The 20,392-nt window shown below is 48.0% G+C and overlaps 1 protein-coding gene across 1 annotated transcript in view; it reads left to right on the top strand.

Annotated features, from left to right (window-relative positions):
• Nucleotides 1-20,392, top strand: part of LOC138491166 (acetylcholine receptor subunit delta-like) — a 129,873-nt gene that overhangs the window by 96,082 nt on the left and 13,399 nt on the right. The window contains exon 11 of the mRNA XM_069617541.1: nucleotides 15,644-15,762. Coding sequence (XP_069473642.1) covers nucleotides 15,644-15,762 — 119 coding nt within the window. The remainder of the gene's footprint in view (nucleotides 1-15,643; nucleotides 15,763-20,392) is intronic.

Here is a 20,392-nt window from a genome sequence, read left to right as displayed (position 1 = left end):
GATTAGTTTCAGTGCTTCAAGTTACAGAAAAGGAAGCGTAAGAGGTGAATTACAACATCGTGGAACGTGCAGAGGTAATAAATCATATGCAAAGTGCAAAACAGAAGTCCATGGTGATGACATCCATTGAGCCTGACCCCATTTTGCAGAGCTGCAGCAGCACACAGATGCGAAAGTCAAAACAGTGGGCAAATACATGGTGCCCACCCCAAGTTACAGGGCGACAGCAGCAGAAGATGCGAAAGTCAAACAATAGACAAATACATGGTGCCTACGCCCTGTTGCAAGGCAGCAGCAGCACACAGATGCAAAAGTCCAGCATTAGGCAAAATACATGGTGCTTACCCCTTGTTGCAGGGCTGCAGCAGCACACAGATGTGAATGTCCAGCATTGGGCAAATTCATGGTGCCTACCCCATGTTGCAGGGCGGCAGCAGCACACAGATGCAAATGTCCAGCATTGGGAAAATACATGGTACCTACCCCATGTTGCAGAGCGGCAGCAACACACAGATGTGAAAGTCCAGGGAAGGGCAGATACATGGTGCCTACCCCATGTTGCAGAGTGGCAGCATCACACAGATGCGAAGGTCCAGCATTTTGCAATACATGGTTGCAGGGTGGCAGCAGCACACAGATGCAAATGTCCAGCATTGGGCAAATTCATGGTGCCTACCCCATGTTGCAGGGCGGCAGCAGCACACAGATGCAAAAGTCCAGCATTTTGCAATACATGGTGCCTAACCCATGTTGCAGGGCTGCAGCAGCACACAGATGCGAAAGTCCAGCAATAGGCAAATACATGGTGCCTACCCCATGTTGCATGGCGGCAGCAGCACACAGATGCAAAAGTCAAATCAGTGGGCAAATACATGGTGCCCACCCCAAGTTACAGAGCGACAGCAGCAGAAGATGCGAAAGTCAAACAATAGACAAATACATGGTGCGTACGCCCTGTTGCAAGGCAGCAGCAGCACACAGATGCAAAAGTCCAGCATTAGGCAAAATACATGGTGCTTACCCCTTGTTGCAGGGCGGCAGCAGCACACAGATGCAAATGTCCAGCATTGGGAAAATACATGGTACCTACCCCATGTTGCAGAGCGGCAGCAGCACACAGATGTGAAAGTCCAGGGAAGGGCAGATACATGGTGCCTACCCCATGTTGCAGAGTGGCAGCAGCACACAGATGCGAAAGTCCAGCATTTTGCAATACATGGTGCCTAACCCATGTTGCAGGGCGGCAGCAGCACACAGATGCAAATGTCCAGCATTGGGCAAATTTATGGTGCCTACCCCATGTTGCAGGGCGGCAGCAGCACACAGATGCAAAAGTCCAGCATTTTGCAATACATGGTGCCTAACCCATGTTGCAGGGCTGCAGCAGCACACAGATGCGAAAGTCCAGCAATAGGCAAATACATGGTGCCTACCCCATGTTGCATGGCGGCAGCAGCACACAGATGCAAAAGTCCAGCATTTTGCAATACATGGTGCCTAACCCATGTTGCAGGGCTGCAGCAGCACACAGATGTGAATGTCTAGCATTGGGCAAATACATGGTGCCTACCCCAGTTGCAGGGCGGCAGCAGCACACAGATGTGAATGTCCAGCATTGGGCAAATGCATGGTGCCTACCCCATGTTGCAGGGCGGCAGCAGCACACAGATGCAAAAGTCCAGCATTTTGCAATACATGGTGCCTAACCCATGTTGCAGGGCGGCAGCAGCACACAGATGCGAAAGTCCAGCAATAGGCAAATACATGGTGCCTACCCCATGTTGCAGGGCGGCAGCAGCACACAGATATGAAAGTCCAGGGAAGGGCAGATACATGGTGCCTACCCCATGTTGCAGAGTGGCAGCAGCACACAGATGCAAATGTCCAGCATTGGGCAAATACATGGTACCTATCCCATGTTGCAGGGCTGCAGCAGCACACAGATGTGAATGTACAGCATTGGGCAAATACATGGTGCCTACCCCAGTTGCAGGGTGGCAGCAGCACACAGACGCGAAAGTCCAGCATTTTGCAATACATGGTGCCTAACCCATGTTGCAGGGCGGCAGCAGCACACAGATGCGAAATTCCAGCAATAGGCAAATACATGGTGCCTACCCCAGTTGCAGGCCGGCAGCAGCACACAGATGTGAAATGCCAGCATTGGGCAAATACATGGTGCCTACCCCAGTTGCAGGGCGGCAGCAGCACACAGATGTGAAAGGCCACCATTGGCCAAATACATGGTGCCTACCCAAGTTGCAGGGCGGCACCAGCACACAGATGTGAAAGGCCAGCATTGGGCAAATACATGGTGCCTACCCCAGTTGCAGGGCGGCAGCAGCACACAGATGTAAAAGGCCAGCATTGGGCAAATACATGGTGCCTACCCAGGTTGCAGGGCGGCAGCAGCACACAGATGTGAAAGGCCAGCATTGGGAAAATACATGGTGCCTACCCCATGTTGTAGAGCGGCAGCAGCACACAGATGTGAAAGTCCAGGGAAGGGCAGATGCATGGTGCCTACCCCATGTTGCAGAGTGGCAGCAGCACACAGATGCAAAAGTCCATCATTTGGCAAATACATGGTGCCCACCCCATGTTGCGGGGCAGCAGCAGCACACAGATGCGAAAGTCCAGCAATAGGCAAATACATGGTGCCTACCCCATGTTGCATGGCGGCAGCAGCACACAGATGCAAAAGTCCAGGGAAGAGCAGATACATGGTGCCCGCCCCATGTTGCAGGGCGGCAGCAGCACACAGATGTGAAAGGCCAGCATTGGGCAAATACATGGGGCCTAACCCATGTTGCAGGGCGGCATGGGGTAATCATAATTCTTGAAAAGTCACGTCAATTCATATAATTTCAGTAATTCCTGCTAAAATTAACAGTACTTATATTGTATAATTTTCAAATTAGCACAATATGATAAAACACAATCATTCTGTTTCAACTTTACTAAATTAATATGGATTAAACACGTTATCAATGGAATCATTAAAGGTAGTTCACGTCCTGATAATAATCGATACCAAAACATTCCTTAGTAAGCCAATCAGACGAGTGTGCAAACATCACGAACCTGGCACTGCTCAAATTGTTTAATGCTGGGCAAGAGATAATCGGACGATACAGGGTTTCAATTTCATGTTCTACCTTATAATGTTGACACAAGGGTAGTCTCATTTGATTGGTTACCTCTTGAGAGCTCGTGCCATTGTCACCTGGCAGCTGTTTGTTGTACTTGACTAACTATCGTTGGGTGATTGCCATGTAGCATTTCCATAGCCCATCTCAAGATTGTCTCCATCTGCCTGTATCTTCTGGTGACCACCTGCCATCCAGAACTGGACTCAACTCACTGCTGGTGGCCTGAATAACTAGACACACTACGCCGGGAGAGGCCTTGGTAGTCATGTGACTAGTAGTAGCCAACCTGACAGTTCTGCTGGGTGTACACTTCTCTGCTCCCCCAGAATGCCTCTTGCCTTCCGCATCATCTTGTCACTTGCTTTCACCACTTTGAGGCCATCCAATCTAGCCACGGAAACATGAGCCTGTCTTGTGACTATGAGACCTCAGCTCCCAGCCTGGACTGCACCCTAGAATGCCTGTGCCCTGAATGCATGACGATGCACCTGGTTGAATTGAACCTAAAATGCCACCTCTTCTTCCAGCTCTCCTACCCTATGACAGATTAATTAATCATCTGAAAAAAGGCTTGCGTACCCGTGTAGGGTCTTCAGTGCCATCCAGGGATGCTTCGGCGAGCACACAAGTGATAACCAATGCCGTTAGCATCTCCTGCCACCTTGTTTCCCTAGCAACAGATTCCTTTGCATTGTGTGTGCAGGATGCGCTTAGTCCCACACTGTGAAGATCCCACTGGCGGGTTCATGGTATCGATGAGCAACTTTTGCTCCAGCTTGAAATAAAACCTCAAAAGGGACTGCGCTCCCCAGCCCCACTGGCTGGGCCAGTTTTCAAAGGTGGAAGTCAGAAATGCTGCCGCAAGCTTTATTGAATCATCAAGCCAGGAGTTATCTTAAAGGTGATCCATTTCTCCACCACACCTCAGGGTTATTCTATGCCGGGTGTGGCTTCTTAAGCACCTCCCCGCCTCCGTCTGTGTCCAGTGGACCCTGCTGAGTAAACCCCTCCCTCCCTAGTCATTCCATCTCTATCCATAGCCTCTGAGCTGGGGGGAGCTGGACCATGAGGGCGCACCCAGGGGCTTATATAGCCCCCCTCTCTGGCCCTGCTTCCCCAATGTCACCCCTCTGTGATGTGCTTCCGCCCCCCGTGGGTGGGGGCCATGTAGTCCATTCCTCCTTCCTCTCCATCCCCCTGGTTGGGCTGGGTGGGTCTCCCCACTAAGACCGGCACCCGCCATTTGCCGTCCTGACGGCGCGTTCGCCCGGCAAAGCATGTGGGCTGGCATAAAAATATCACGCTGACGTGAATGCCTGCGCCTTTGTATGACAGAGAGTGTTGATTGCGGAAAAGGCCATTTTGATTCCGATGCACATACAAATAAATGAAGATATGGCACAGACAAAAAGCACGCATAAAACTTCCACGTACACATTTTACACATTATGTTCATACTTCGTCATAGTACGCATGCGCCCACTCTGGTCCCCGGGTTTAAGACGTGGGCGTCCAGCTAGCTGTGATACCTGATGTTCCGAACATTTGATATACACATAACCCCCCCCCCTTTTTTTGCATGTCAGCCTAGTGAACATCATAGCTATAAACTCATCTTTGGGCCCGATTTAGGAAGAGTTATTCCCATTGAAAAGCGCCTTTGTTAACCAGGCGCTTAATTTGTCTTGGAAGTAGACACGGAATTGCTAGTTAATTGGATCTGTAGGGGGGGCTCGGAGGGGGGGGGCTTTCATTTGGGAATGCCCATTGCAGTGCCTGCTGGCTGAGAACTCACGCCTAAGGACAGCATCTCAGAAGACAAGGAAAGTAATTCTGCAGACAGGCACTCGCCTGCTTTTTGTCCTGGCTCATGACGGCCCCGTACGAATGGCCCGAATTTCAGGGGTTTGGGGGGGCTGGAGCCCAATGGTGTTGCGCCGCAGTGTCACCTCACCTTATCGCAGAATTCTTCCTACACCTCTTTTGTGGCCTGAGAATGAATCGTGTTCTGCCCCTGGCCTAGCTACCAGGGCTTAAAGCTTGGCCATCACTCATCTTGCTTCCCTGCAGAGCAGGCCGCTGAGCAGACTGTCTGTCGCATTGCAGACTGTGAGCACTACATCCTGGGCTGTGAACAACTATAACGACTCGTGACAAATCTAACATTGTGAGGGAATGAAAACTAACTGTTCTATTGCGTTAGTGTCACGCCTGGTGCGTGACACTTGCCAGGTCTGCGCTGTCGAGGCCCCTCCACACACAGGAAAGCCATTGGTTCTTCTTGCCATACACATTACAATGTGTAGTTTAGTCCCAAGCTATCCTTGTTCTTACACCGTTGTCCCATAATTGTGATGCACACAATCGCAAGTGGTGTGAATGGAACCGTACTGGTTATTCAGTGTCCTGGCACCAGTAAAACAGGAAATCCTAAATGTTGCCATGGACTTCAATACTTGGGTCTGGCACCTAGACTTTACCATTGATGGCCAGAGAGAGCTGTAAAAACGGGGATCCTTGGGGCCAGATGAGAAGTCACACTGAAAATCTTGCCAAAAGAGAAGCAAAGACTGTCCTCGGGGGATATTCAGAAAATGAAAGTAACACGCCGCCATTTTCACGTGTATACTCTCTTGAGTCACACAATAATTTAAAACAAACAGGCCAAAACTGTCTTGTCAAAAATGAAATCGATGGAAAATAGGCCTTCGTGACATACATTTTGGCTACCGCCACACAAAGCTAGCAGCTTGAGCGTGGGGCATTGGTAGGGTGACCCGATTTATAAAGTAAAAAACCGGGACAAAGCAACCAACATAAAAGTAGGACTAACTCTTCAAAAGGGTCTGTCAAGGCACTAGACTTCACTAGCGTTTGGAGAAGAAGGAGGTGTTAAGACGGATTTCCGAACTCTGTCCTGGTGGCGCAGAAGTTCAGAAGGCCAACCTAATTACTTGGAACAGGGTAACCTCTGGACAAGCCAGACCAATCAAGGTAGCGATCGCGCGGTCAAGACTAGGTCTCAAGAGGGGTGAGGGTGACTGAAAGCCCGCAATGAGCACACAAAGCAAGAGCGCTTACAAACTACTCCAAACAGGTGTTATATCAAAAATATAAACACATTTATTTTAAGGCCTTTAAAACAACGACCGTAGCGAGAAAATCACAATATCACAATATTAAACCAACACATACCATATCAACACATTATATATACAAATACACAGTCGCAAGCGTTTAAAGCACGAAATATGTAGTCCACCTGAAAGGAAAGGAAAACAGGCAGTGCGATAACGCTTTAGACTCAGTTCGCCTTCAGAGGCACCTAACTAGATGGAAGTCCGAGCCCTGCGAAGAGTGGAGCCTTGTGCTCAAAGTACCTGCCACGCCGGTGCCAACGGGCAAAAGGGGAAGCTCTTCGGAGGAAGTCAGGCAGTTCGGGTTAGTGCACAGCAGAAGGAGAACAGGTTCCGCAACTCAAGCGCAGCCTCCACAGCGAGCAGAAGCAGAGCGCGAGTACGGCCAAAAGGGTGCTGTTTTTACACAGCAGGGAAAAGCAATGGGATACTGCAGGAGGGCGACCAGATCCTAGCTAAACTACTCACCGGTCCCCGAAGCAAGCAGACCCAGGCTTCTCCACGTTAGTTTCAGCAGCTGACAGGTTCAGAAGTGCAGGGAACGCCTCGTAGTCGTGTAGAGCAAAAAGACGTCCCAATCGACGAAACCAGCACAGTTTTGTTGCCGCAGCAGGACAACGGAGCGGCCGTGTGTATTCAAGCCAAATGTACACTCCTCCCTTCAGACTTGGGAACGCCAAGTGTACGAAGCGTGGGAGAGTGACAAGGACTCGAAATACAACACAACCTGGCGGCAGTTACAGAGCAGGACTCCCTTGTAAGCTGGTCAGTCAACTGGATGGCCCAGAGACACTTCCGAAGGCTTACTTGGCAGGAGATGATGAAGTCGCCGGGAATAGCTGTTCCTGCTATTCCAAAGGTCGAAGCACCAGTACAGGCCTTCTGGTTCGATCCAAGGAGGAAAGGGTTTCACAGGACGACAGCAGTGCAAAGGAGGATTCCTTCAGCGGGTCACCAGCGATTCCTCGGTCCAGCCTCTGGGTTGCAGGATACTTGGCTCCTGTATTCCTTCGTTCGGGAGAACTCAGGAGATCGACATGGTAGTGGTGTTTCCAGCTCCCTCTTATCCACGGTTCCCTTCGCGCCAAAACGGAGGGGAGCCAATGGGAGATCCGCTCATCAACACACACACCATACGTGGACCAATCACGGACCACGGTGGTCCCAGGCATTCACACCACCCTAGACTCTCTGGCACCCAGGATGTGTATTGGGACCAGACATCCCAGCCCACACCCTGGAGGCACACAAACGACATGTAGAAGCCCGCGAAAGCAACCACGTTTCGCGGGAAAGTACATGCCCAAATAAGGAAGGCCCCGGGTCGCCCGACCTGGGGAAGGTGAAGGGAGCAAGACGGTCAGTGGACAAGACAAAGGAGCCTCGTGGTCTGGCCATTTTGGGAGCCAGGCCACCATTTTGGGTTCAGTGCGAAAAACGTGCTCAGAACGCCAAAAGGAGCTCAAAATAAACAAAACGATCGCTGCCACCATTCGAGTCCCTGAATGACTTGCACCGATCAAATACCATCCTAAAAGAGTATCTAGGGCCTGTAGAAGGCTAGAGACCCAAGAGAGCTGTAACTTAGCTTACAGTGCCCTCTTGTGTCATGTTGCACTAAAGCCGCAACACGATAAAAGAAACTACGGGAAACAGCGTTCCCCGGTACTGACTGTCTTAAGGGCATGTCAGTTTCCCCGTAAGAAAGGAGCGAAAGCCCAGAGGAGTGCGGCAGAAGGCTGCACTTCTCTGGCAAAGTCAAGAACAAGGTGAAAACAACAGCAAAAAGTTTAGGGGTTGCCACATGGAAGGAAAGTTACCTACAATTACGAAATCTTTCCTAACACTCGCCCCTCCCAGACTATGGACAGGGGGAACTAATCCACCCCTGGATGAGTCTCTTGTTCAGGTCGGTAAAACATTCTGGACAACCCATCAGCATTGCTATGTTGGACACCTGGCCTATGCTCAATAGTGAAGTCGAAGCCTTGTAGACTTATGGACCACCTAAGCAACTTTGGATTCTCCCCCTTCATGTTCATTAGCCACTTTAACGGCTTATGGTCAGTCTGCACAGTGAAGTGGGTCCCATAGAGGTAGGGCCTCAGCTTCCTTAGGGCCCACACAACAGAGAAACATTCTTTCTCTACCGTGGACCATCTGAGCTCTCTGTCCTTAAGCTGGCGACTAATAAAACCGATAGGGTGTTCCTTACCCTTCTCATCTACTTGTGATAGTACAGCTCCTATCCCAGTGTCAGAGGCATCCGTCTGCACGATAAAAGGTCTTTGATAATCAGGGGCCCTAAGCACAGGGGCCTGGCACAAGGAGTCTTTTAAGCCATTGAAGGCCTTCTCACACTCGTCGGTCCAAGTTACCTTCTTGGGTTTCTTCGGAGTTGTGAGGGCAGTCAGAGGAGCAGCTATGGTGCCATAGTCTGCCACAAAATTGCGGTAATACCCCGTGAGTCCTAAAAAGGCTCTCACTTGGGTTTGCGTAGTGGGGGTAGGCCAGTCTTGTACTGCTTGTACCTGACTGAGTAGAGGCTGTCTCCTCCCTCCACCTACTTCATGTCCAAGGTAAACCACTGAGCCTTGTCCATTTTGGTGAGGGGCCACTCGGACACCCTCAAAAGAGCTATCTGAAGGACTGCCTGGGAACAGGTCAGGGAGAGGTTCAGACTCCTCTTCCTCAACGTCTGAAGCCAATAGCAGTGCTGCGATTTCGCCGCTTGGGACGAAAGCCTTCAGCCTATTCACGTGAAACACTTTTGGAGCCTGTCCAGGCCTTCCAAGGTCCACTGAATAGTTAACCTCACCCAGGGGCTCCACCACTGGGCAAGGGCCTGACCATTTGTCCTGTAAAGCTCGAGGCCTTATGAGATTCATGATCAGGACTTGCTGACCAAGTGTAAAGTTGATGAGGGAAGCTTTCTGGTCGTACCAATGTTTCACCAGCGCTTGCCCTGCCTTCAATTTATCACTAGCCAAGCCCATCAGAAGTACCATCCGTTTTCTGAGCCCTAGCACATAATCAACTACGTTGGTAGTAACAGGGGGAGTGGGCATCTCCCATCCCTCTTTGACGATGGCTAAGGGTCCCCGTACGGGATGACCGAACAGAAGTTCGAAGGGGCTGAAGCCAACACCCTCCTGTGGTACCTCTCGGTAGGCAAACAGTAAGCATGAAACAAGAAGATCCCATTTTCTTCTCTGAGGCTCCTCCAGAGCCCCAATCACGCTCTTTAACGTCCTGTTGAAACGCCCCCCCAGACCATTGGTCTGGGGGTGGTATGCAGAAGAGAACCCGTAGGTGACCCCACATTCTTTCCACATAGCCTGCCTATACTTCGACATAAAGTTGCTGCCATGATCCGGCACAACTTCTTTAGGGAAGCCAACCCTAGTAAACATGCCGAGTAAAGCTTCTGCAACTGGCTTGGCAGTTACAGTTGTAAATGGGACGGCCTCAGGATACCGGGTTGCATGGTCGACCAGCACCAGGATAAACCTATTGCCTGAGGATGTTTGCGGGTCAAGGGGACCAACCATGTCGATCCCTACCCTTTCAAATGGTACCCCCACAACTGGGAGCGGTACCAACGGAGCTTGGATTGTCGCGCCAACCTTACCAGACAACTGGCAGGCGGCACAACTCCTGCAGTGACTTTCTACTTGCTCCCCCATCTTGGGCCAGTAGAAGTGCATGGATAACCTTTGCTTGGTCCTCCTCATACCAAGGTGACCAGCAAGGAGAACGACATGCGCCAACTGCAGGAGGAAGGGCCTAACAGCAAGGGGAACCACCAACCTCCTATGGTCTCCTTCTGTAGACTCTGTGGGCTCACTATACAGGAGTCCACCTTCCTGGTAAATCCTATGCATCCCAGGAGGTTCACCCTCAAGCTGGGAGCAGGCCTGTCTCCTTAGGCCTTCCAGAGATGGGCACTCACGTTGGCCTTTACTGAATTCGTCCCTATCAGGACCACCTTCAACTAACAAGTCTTTTAGTTCAGGATGATCGTTGGGGTCGAATACTTCAGGCATCGCCACCTCCTCGTCAGGCCCGGGCGATTGACCAACTTCCTCCACCGCAGTGGTAGGCGAGCTCGGGGGAATATTCTCTTTCCCTCGTCTTGACTTGTAGACTCCTTTCGCCTTGGGTTTCCCCTTTGGCTGGGGCGGCGTATTGGGCTTGGCCAATGCTGCCCGTGCTTGAGACCGTGTGTAGGGTCTTTCGGCAGTGTCTCCTACGAGCCCTAAAGCTCTGAGATCATTGCCTAACAAGACCTTTCCCGGGACGTTTCTCTGAATGCTCACTGGAATCCTGACTGCTGTACCATTTAAAGTAAGATTTACAGGGATCACGGGAAACATACGGAGGGGGCCGTCAGCCAACTTAGTGGGCATCAGAGTAGCTCTGGCAACTTCCTCTGAGTCTACCAAGGTAGAATCCACTACAGTTCGACTGCACCCACTATCACTAAGAGCTGGAGTATCCACTCCATTGATCAGCACACTGTCTTTAAAGTAGTGCTTGGTATTATCCGGAATCCTAGCATAAGCCTCTGCGACTTTAGGCTCCCAGGAACCCAGGGACACTAAAACTACCTCAGCCTCTATCCCGCTGGGAAACGAGTCTGAGGAGAAGGATGCTCCTGTAATCTCTTCTTCCTCGTAGGAGGAGAAGGCCAGATTAGCGGAGTGGACCCCCAAAGGTCTAACCTTACACCGGGGATCCCCCTTCACATGGTCAGTTGCTCCACAAGAAAAACAAGCCCCAGTGGGTCTGTTTATGTAGGGAGGCTTATTGTAACCAGAGTTCTGTTTCGGAGGCGAACCTCCACTACCCTGTGAGTTCTCTTGTGTCTTACCCTTGTTTTTCTTTTTGTGGCCCTTATGGGAAGAAGATTTAGCAGATTCCCCACCCTCCATATCTTTGGACTTTTTCCCTTCCTCCTGCTTACCAGGATGAGTTTTGTCCTTATGGGACACTCGATGTGACACCCATAAGTCTGCTGCAATGGCCAGCTTCTTAAGCTCCGGGGAAGAAGAAGCAAAAATGTGTTCCAGCATGACAAGATTTATCATGCCTTCGAAGGTAGAAACCTTATAACCTTCGACCCAGCCAGTTAAGTTTTTCAAGGATTCAGCGACATAAGATACCCAAGTACCACCTTCCTTTTTCTTATACTCTCGAAAACGCTTTAAATATTGGGCCGGAGTCTTCCCAAACTTTAAAATGAGAGTCTGCTTTAACATTGCGAAATCAGCCCGCTCAGCCTTCGACATTTCCATAATGGCACTACAGCCAGAATGGGGCAGTCTACTGAGCAACCACGCAATCTTATCAGCATTGTCAACTTCCTGGACCTCGCATGCATACTCAAACGCATTCAGCCAGTCCATAATGTCATTCCTCTCTTCATACACACTGAGCAGATCTTTTGGAAACCGTGGATGAGAGGAGGCCCCAGACCCATGTCCAGGACCCTTGGATCCATTTGCAACCTGAAGCTTGGCCAGTTCCAACTGGTGATCCCTGTCTTTTTGTTTTTCTGCCTGTTCGATTTTTAGTTTGGCTATGCTGAATTCAAGCTCCTGCTGCCTAAACCGCAGCTCTTGCTTCTTGAATTCAAGCATAGCCTCCCCATCAGCACTGGCAGAGGAAACATTAGACAGCTCGTCCTCCCTGTCCTCGTGGTCGCGGTGGAACAGTGCGGCGGCAGAACCGTCGGTTCTGCCAGTGAGAGCAGCCCCACCACCTTCTGCACTGTCCTCGGAAGTTATAGCGTCAAGCTGCGCTTCTTGCCACGCCACGATTCTTTGGATAATTTCCAATTTCGTGCCTTGAGAGGAAACACCTCTCTCCGCACACATCTTTTTCAGCGTTTCTGATTTGGAAGCATTTAAAGTTAACAACGTACTTGTTTCCATACTGTTTGATAGGACTATGGCCTTTTTAAAGTTATACTATAACAATTCACTACGTGTACTGTTTGGAATAACCTGAAATGCCTTAGTTCGAGCGCAACACTGGATACCTTCAGTCGTATCCCACCGCTGTACACCAATTTGTTAAGACGGATTTCCGAACTCTGTCCTGGTGGCGCAGAAGTTCAGAAGGCCAACCTAATTACTTGGAACAGGGTAACCTCTGGACAAGCCAGACCAATCAAGGTAGCGATCGCGGCGGTCAAGACTAGGTCTCAAGAGGGGTGAGGGTGACTGAAAGCCCGCAATGAGCACACAAAGCAAGAGCGCTTACAAACTACTCCAAACAGGTGTTATATCAAAAATATAAACACATTTATTTTAAGGCCTTTAAAACAACGACCGTAGCGAGAAAATCACAATATCACAATATTAAACCAACACATACCATATCAACACAATATATATACAAATACACAGTCGCAAGCGTTTAAAGCACGAAATATGTAGTCCACCTGAAAGGAAAGGAAAACAGGCAGTGCGATAACGCTTTAGACTCAGTTCGCCTTCAGAGGCACCTAACTAGATGGAAGTCCGAGCCCTGCGAAGAGTGGAGCCTTGTGCTCAAAGTACCTGCCACGCCGGTGCCAACGGGCAAAAGGGGAAGCTCTTCGGAGGAAGTCAGGCAGTTCGGGTTAGTGCACAGCAGAAGGAGAACAGGTTCCGCAACTCAAGCGCAGCCTCCACAGCGAGCAGAAGCAGAGCGCGAGTACGGCCAAAAGGGTGCTGTTTTTACACAGCAGGGAAAAGCAATGGGATACTGCAGGAGGGCGACCAGATCCTAGCTAAACTACTCACCGGTCCCCGAAGCAAGCAGACCCAGGCTTCTCCACGTTAGTTTCAGCAGCTGACAGGTTCAGAAGTGCAGGGAACGCCTCGTAGTCGTGTAGAGCAAAAAGACGTCCCAATCGACGAAACCAGCACAGTTTTGTTGCCGCAGCAGGACAACGGAGCGGCCGTGTGTATTCAAGCCAAATGTACACTCCTCCCTTCAGACTTGGGAACGCCAAGTGTACGAAGCGTGGGAGAGTGACAAGGACTCGAAATACAACACAACCTGGCGGCAGTTACAGAGCAGGACTCCCTTGTAAGCTGGTCAGTCAACTGGATGGCCCAGAGACACTTCCGAAGGCTTACTTGGCAGGAGATGATGAAGTCGCCGGGAATAGCTGTTCCTGCTATTCCAAAGGTCGAAGCACCAGTACAGGCCTTCTGGTTCGATCCAAGGAGGAAAGGGTTTCACAGGACGACAGCAGTGCAAAGGAGGATTCCTTCAGCGGGTCACCAGCGATTCCTCGGTCCAGCCTCTGGGTTGCAGGATACTTGGCTCCTGTATTCCTTCGTTCGGGAGAACTCAGGAGATCGACATGGTAGTGGTGTTTCCAGCTCCCTCTTATCCACGGTTCCCTTCGCGCCAAAACGGAGGGGAGCCAATGGGAGATCCGCTCATCAACACACACACCATACGTGGACCAATCACGGACCACGGTGGTCCCAGGCATTCACACCACCCTAGACTCTCTGGCACCCAGGATGTGTATTGGGACCAGACATCCCAGCCCACACCCTGGAGGCACACAAACGACATGTAGAAGCCCGCGAAAGCAACCACGTTTCGCGGGAAAGTACATGCCCAAATAAGGAAGGCCCCGGGTCGCCCGACCTGGGGAAGGTGAAGGGAGCAAGACGGTCAGTGGACAAGACAAAGGAGCCTCGTGGTCTGGCCATTTTGGGAGCCAGGCCACCATTTTGGGTTCAGTGCGAAAAACGTGCTCAGAACCCCAAAAGGAGCTCAAAATAAACAAAACGATCGCTGCCACCATTCGAGTCCCTGAATGACTTGCACCGATCAAATACCATCCTAAAAGAGTATCTAGGGCCTGTAGAAGGCTAGAGACCCAAGAGAGCTGTAACTTAGCTTACATTGCCCTCTTGTGTCATGTTGCACTAAAGCCGCAACACGATAAAAGAAACTACGGGAAACAGCGTTCCCCGGTACTGACTGTCTTAAGGGCATGTCAGTTTCCCCGTAAGAAAGGAGCGAAAGCCCAGAGGAGTGCGGCAGAAGGCTGCACTTCTCTGGCAAAGTCAAGAACAAGGTGAAAACAACAGCAAAAAGTTTAGGGGTTGCCACATGGAAGGAAAGTTACCTACAATTACGAAATCTTTCCTAACAGGAGGTGTAAGTGTTACTGTTCAAATGAACACATATTATAATTAATTTATCACAAACTAACACTATCTTAAGTTGTAAAATGCAGCATTTATTCTGAGCGATATTGTGCATTCCTGCCTGCCAGCCATGAAGACCTACCACAAAAAAACGGGACCACTGCAGTTTCCAATGGGAACATAATCTTGAGAAAGGGGGACAGATAGGGTGACCAGACCTCCCGGTTTTCCCGGGACAGTCCTGAGAAGTCGCCCTCTGTCTCGGGGTCCTGGGAGTTTTTTCATTTTAAAAACTCCACCCCGGTATCATAAGGGTGAGTGGCTACAGTCCCGGTTTTTGCCGGAACCCGATTTCGAAATTCCTGTGCATGAATGGGGGCGTGAATGCTTTTCACGCTCCCATTTCCTCCCCCTTCCGCTCCCCGGCGCTCTCTTCCAATGAGAGGAGTGTGCCTGTGAGCACATCCCGCTCCCACCCCTCCGCAACAGGCCAGGGATATAGAAGTAGGACTACTGTTTTATTTTAGTCCTACTTCTATGTCCATGGCCTGTCCCGTTTTTTTTCTTCTTTTTTTAAATCTGGTCACCCTAGGCCTAGGGACAGAGCACCAAATACCGGGATAGTCCTGGCAAAACAGGGATGTCACATCACCCTAGGCATTGGCTGTGTCGTGGGAACAAGGCTGGAGGCAGCTGAAGCCATCAGTGGGATAACAGAGCCTGCGAAACTTAAGTCATATTTTCTGCGCTCACTTGATGTCACATTCCTCTACCAGTGAATGTATACGCCATCATTGCATTAAGTCAACACAGCCTTGCAAACAACTACACTATCCTTACATTTTTACACTAGCAATTTTACAGAGCATGAGAGGCAATTTCTTTTACAACCTGCTCTGTAAAAATGTTCTGACAAGTAATTTAGTCTTAAGCTCTAAACAAATTAACCTTACCCTTTAAGAGGGCTTAGTGGGTCAAATACTAGTCACTGTGATCTGTGCTTGATCTGAAGGTCGCAGGTTCAAATCCCTACAAGGTTGACTCAGCCATTAATCCTTCCGAGGTCTATAAAATGAGTGGTAATTTCGATTGGGTAATAGTGATAATGTATGTAAAGCTCTTTGGATCAAAGCACTACATACATATCTAATTATTATTGTTCTTTCTCTCGTTTCCCTTTTTCATGCAGGATTGAATCCCTTCTTTGATGGTGAAGTCCAGGACCAGCTCTACACGGAGATGAAACCCGCCATCGAGGGGGCCAATTTTATAGTGAAGCACATGAAAGACAAAAATGACTACAATGAGGTGTGTGTGTTGCGCAGGTAGAGTGCGAATATGGAAGGACAGGGATTGGGAGTTACATATTATACACACAACCGTTTAGTGGAGCAACACTTGCGAGTCTGGGAGGATAGCCCAGGTGCAAGACAACGCAAAGAGACCCAGGTTCAAATCCTGATCCCGCACTACTGGTCTCCAGTATTCAGCAAGTTATAAAAACAGGGACGTCATCTGGGGTCGCCAGGGGTCACAGCTGCAACCGCTGAGATACCCCTTGCTACCGCTGGGGTCTCCCTTGCTACACCTAAAAAAAGATATATCTTCTTAGTTTTTAAATGTAAGCTCATGGGCTGTGGCCAGCACCATGTGGCTCTTTGTTTCTGTGGCTCTTTTTTTTCTGGAGTGGGTGATATTGAATGCATATTTGTTCTATGTAAACAAATATAAAGCGCTTAAGTGTAAGTGCTATATAAAGTTACATACAAGTTCTATATAAAGTGTTATTTAATAACACATCATTATCATTTGGCCTTGGACGCTTGTTTGCATTCACAATCATTTGGTAATATGGGCCTATACACACTAATATTAACGATATCAATGGTGATTCATTCTTGTATGAAATGTATATCACATTACAGTGATATTGTAACCATATTTTTCGTCGTGTACTTAGGAACAATGCTATGTGATGCCACTTTCTGTTTTGTGAAGGGCTGAAAGGTTGTGTTCCATCGCTTCCTGTGATGTCACTTTCGGGTTAGGTCAAATGACATCACTTTCTGTGATGTCATCAGAGGTCAAGGGTCGTGCGATGTGACTTCCGCTACCCCAGGCATTTTGTCGAAATGACGTCCCTGTATAAAAGATTAATTAATGCATTAGTTTACAGCCCCTGGGTGCATTTAATAGAACCAAAAGAGCACCTTGCTTGATTACACTCCAGTTGAGAGAAGTACTCTGTTTAAGCAACTGCACTGGCTACCCCTCGCAGATTGGATTTCTTTTAAAGTCCATGTGCATGGTGCACCGGGTCTTCTATGGTTTTGGTGCAGAATATTTGCAAGCAAAATTTCTGCGCTATGTACCCAACCGTTCTCTGCGTTCCCTCCGTTTAGACTAGCTCGAACAGGAGGCTGCACCTTTTCGGTGGCAGTCGCTAAAGCCTGGAATGATCTTCCCCTTCTCTACAGGCGACTGCTGACCATCCTGTCTTACGCCGGCTACTGAAACCAACATTATTCTAGAATTCAGTGTTATCATCAAAATCGGCTGTTCACGCTATTAGCGCCAAGATGCCTAAGAGCGTACGTGCGCTCAATAAATGTTGTTAACATAACATAACAGAAGTTGTGCAGTTTCCACAGAAATGGTATGTTTCTAGAACATTCAATGTCCTTGTAAATTGTGGTAAGCCTCCTCCTTTTTGGCCTGTATAGCACATAACTATACTACGGTGGTTAAGCGCATGGGCAGCATTACTGCATTCATTGAGATGCCCCCTTCCTGACATTCTGCCAAATATTACACAGAATTCTGATGATTTCTGTAGTATATTGCATTTAATGGTTTCAGAAAATGCCACACAACACTAAAGCAGAACATGAAATACTGTTTTCCAGTTCCCCTGCAATAGTGTCCATTCGCCTGTATGGATATTTCATATTAAAATGGACAAATAAGACAGAGTGACAGAAACGATCATCACAACATTGGATTTTGCTTAAAATGTGAATTGTTATTCTATACATGGCTGCCTAAGAACATAGAATCAGTAAAATATGATTGCACTAAACATTCATTATGTAAATCTCCATTTTCGGATTATGCTGTTATGTATGTTTCTCCAAAGAATTATAGATTCAAATATAAATGCAATTTCCAGAATCCATGAGATCAAACATAGCTCCAAACTATGCCAATAGATTATTTCCAGAAACATGGCCCCCACCATGGGATCAAACATAGCACAGGGCTATGCCAATAGATTATTTCCAGAATCTTGGACCCCACCATGGGATCAAACATAGCTCCAAACTATGCCAATAGATTATTTCCAGAAACATGGCTCCCACCATGGGATCAAACATAGCTGAGGGCTATGCCAATAGATTATTTCCAGAATCTTGGCCCCCACCATGGGATCAAACATAGCACCAAGCTATGCCAATAGATTATTTACAGAATCTTTGCACCACCATGGGATCAATCAAAACTCCAAGCTATGCCAATAGATTATTTATAGAATCTTGCCCCCCAACATGGGATCAAATTTAGCCCCAAGCTATGCAAATAGATTATTTACAGAATCTTGCCCCCCACCACGGGATCAAACATAGCTCCAAGCTATGCCAATAGATTATTTACAGAATCCTAGCACCACCATGGGATCAAACATAGCTCCAAGCTATGCTAATAGATTATTTACAGAATCTTGGCTCTGCCAAGAAACATAATTCCAAGCTATGCCAATAGATTATTTACAGAATCCTGGCACCACGATCGGATCGAACAAAGCTCCAAGCTATGCCAATAGATTATTTAAACAATCTTGGCACCACCATGGGATCAAACATAGCTCCAGGCTATGCCAATAGATTATTTACAGAAACTTGGCACCGCCATGGGATAAAAATAGCTCCAAGCTATGCCAATAGATTATTTACAGAATCTTGGCACCGCCATCATATCAAACATAGCTCCAAGCTATGCCAATAGATTATTTACAGAATCTTAGCACCACCATCGGATTAAACTTAGCTCCAAGCTATGCCAATAAATTATTTACAGACTCTTCGCACCACCATGTGATCAAACATAGCACCAAGCTATGGCAATAGATCATTTACAGAATCTTGGCACCACCATCAGATCAAACATAGCTCTAAGCTATGCCAATATATTATTTACAGAAACTTGGCACCACGATGGTATCAAACATAGCTCCAAGCTATGGCAATAGATTATTTCCAGAATCTTGGCCCCCACCATGGGATCAAACGTAGCTCCAAGCTATGCCAATAGATTATTTACAGAATCTTGGTACCACCATCAGATCAAACATAGCTCCAAGCTATGGCAATAGATTATTTACAGAAACCTGGCACCACCATGGGATCAAACATAGCTCCAAACTATGCCAATAGATTATTTTCAGAATCTTGACACCACCATGGGATCAAACATAGCTCCAAGCTATGCCAATAGATTACTTACGGAATCTTGGCACCACCATGCGACCAAACATAGGTCCACGTTTTGCCAATAGAATTTTTACAGAATCTTGGCACCACCATGTGATCAAACATAGCTCCAAGCTATGCCAATAGATTATTTACAGAATCTTGGCACCGCCATCAGTTCAAACATAGCTCAAAGCTATGCCAATAGATTATTTACAGAAACTTGGCACCACCATGGGATCAAACATAGCTCCAAGCTAAATAGATTATTTCCAGAATCTTGGCCCCCACAATGGGATCAAACATAGCTCCAAGCTATGCCAATAGATTATTTCCAGAATCTTGGCCCCCACAATGGGATCAAACATAACTCCAAGCTATGCCAATAGATTATTTACAGAATCTTGGCACCACCATGGGATCAAACATAGCTCCAGTCTATGACAATAGATTATTTACAGAATCTTGGCACCACCATGGGCTCAAACATTACTCCAAGATATGCCAATAGATTATTTACAAAATCTTGGTACCACCATGGGACCAAACATAGCTCCTGTGAAAAGAGAAAAAATAATATGAGGCCGGGAAACCCAAACGAAACACACCAAACACCAGTTACAAAGGAACATACAAAGTACTTTATTTTAAGGTCAAGCAATGACAAAGTCAATGACATATCGGATAGCTATCAGCCCTCAGTACAACACAACAAACTTCAACGGGGTTCGATGTATTCAGTGAGAGACTGTACATTGGGACATTCAGGCTTTTATACATTTCTCCAGCCTGTTGTCCAACCCCTTTGCGGGTTAACCATTCCATGAATGTATTACTGGTCTAGGGTCTCTGCCAGGTCAATCTTCCAATATATACATCAGTATGCGCATAGATCAGTTCCGTTGATACAGGTAATATATTTACACACAGGTCAACGGAAGGACAAGGTCTCAGTTCACGACCCTAACAAGTTGCCTGTAGGCAAGTTATACATTAGCTGTATGGAGGTCATGTTGACCAGATTCTGATCGGAATGGCATCGTCCACCATTTTGATGTACAGGGTGACTTTTACACAGCAAGAGAACCTAAAATGGTGGTTTGATTCAAGATGGTGGCCTACATCAATTTCTAAGGTCAAGACCTTGCCGTAGAGAGTTATTCACGAACAGTTTTAAGCAACTTGGCATAGGCCAATATACATGCAATCGTTTACAATAGGAGGCATAATTTAATATGCAGTTTGACAAACCCTCCTTTTGGCCTATGCCAAGTGCTAAGACTACTTCTGATCTCCTTGCAAGTAACTCCATATGTCATCGTCCATACATCCTGAATCGCTGTCAGAGATATCTATGGCCATCAGGTCGTTCACTAAGATCTCTTTTAACACATACTCCTTGGAAGTTTTATCCAGGGCATATACTTTTTGTCCTATCGTACCTATCGCCTGAGCACAACATCCCCCTAGCA

The sequence above is a fragment of the Ambystoma mexicanum genome, chromosome 10 (genome assembly GCF_040938575.1).
Source record: "Ambystoma mexicanum isolate Mex_15411 chromosome 10, UKY_AmexF1_1, whole genome shotgun sequence".
Classification (NCBI taxonomy): domain Eukaryota; kingdom Metazoa; phylum Chordata; class Amphibia; order Caudata; family Ambystomatidae; genus Ambystoma; species Ambystoma mexicanum.
The sequence above is the reverse complement of the archived record's forward strand: the minus strand, read 5'-3'. Positions and strand labels throughout refer to the sequence as shown.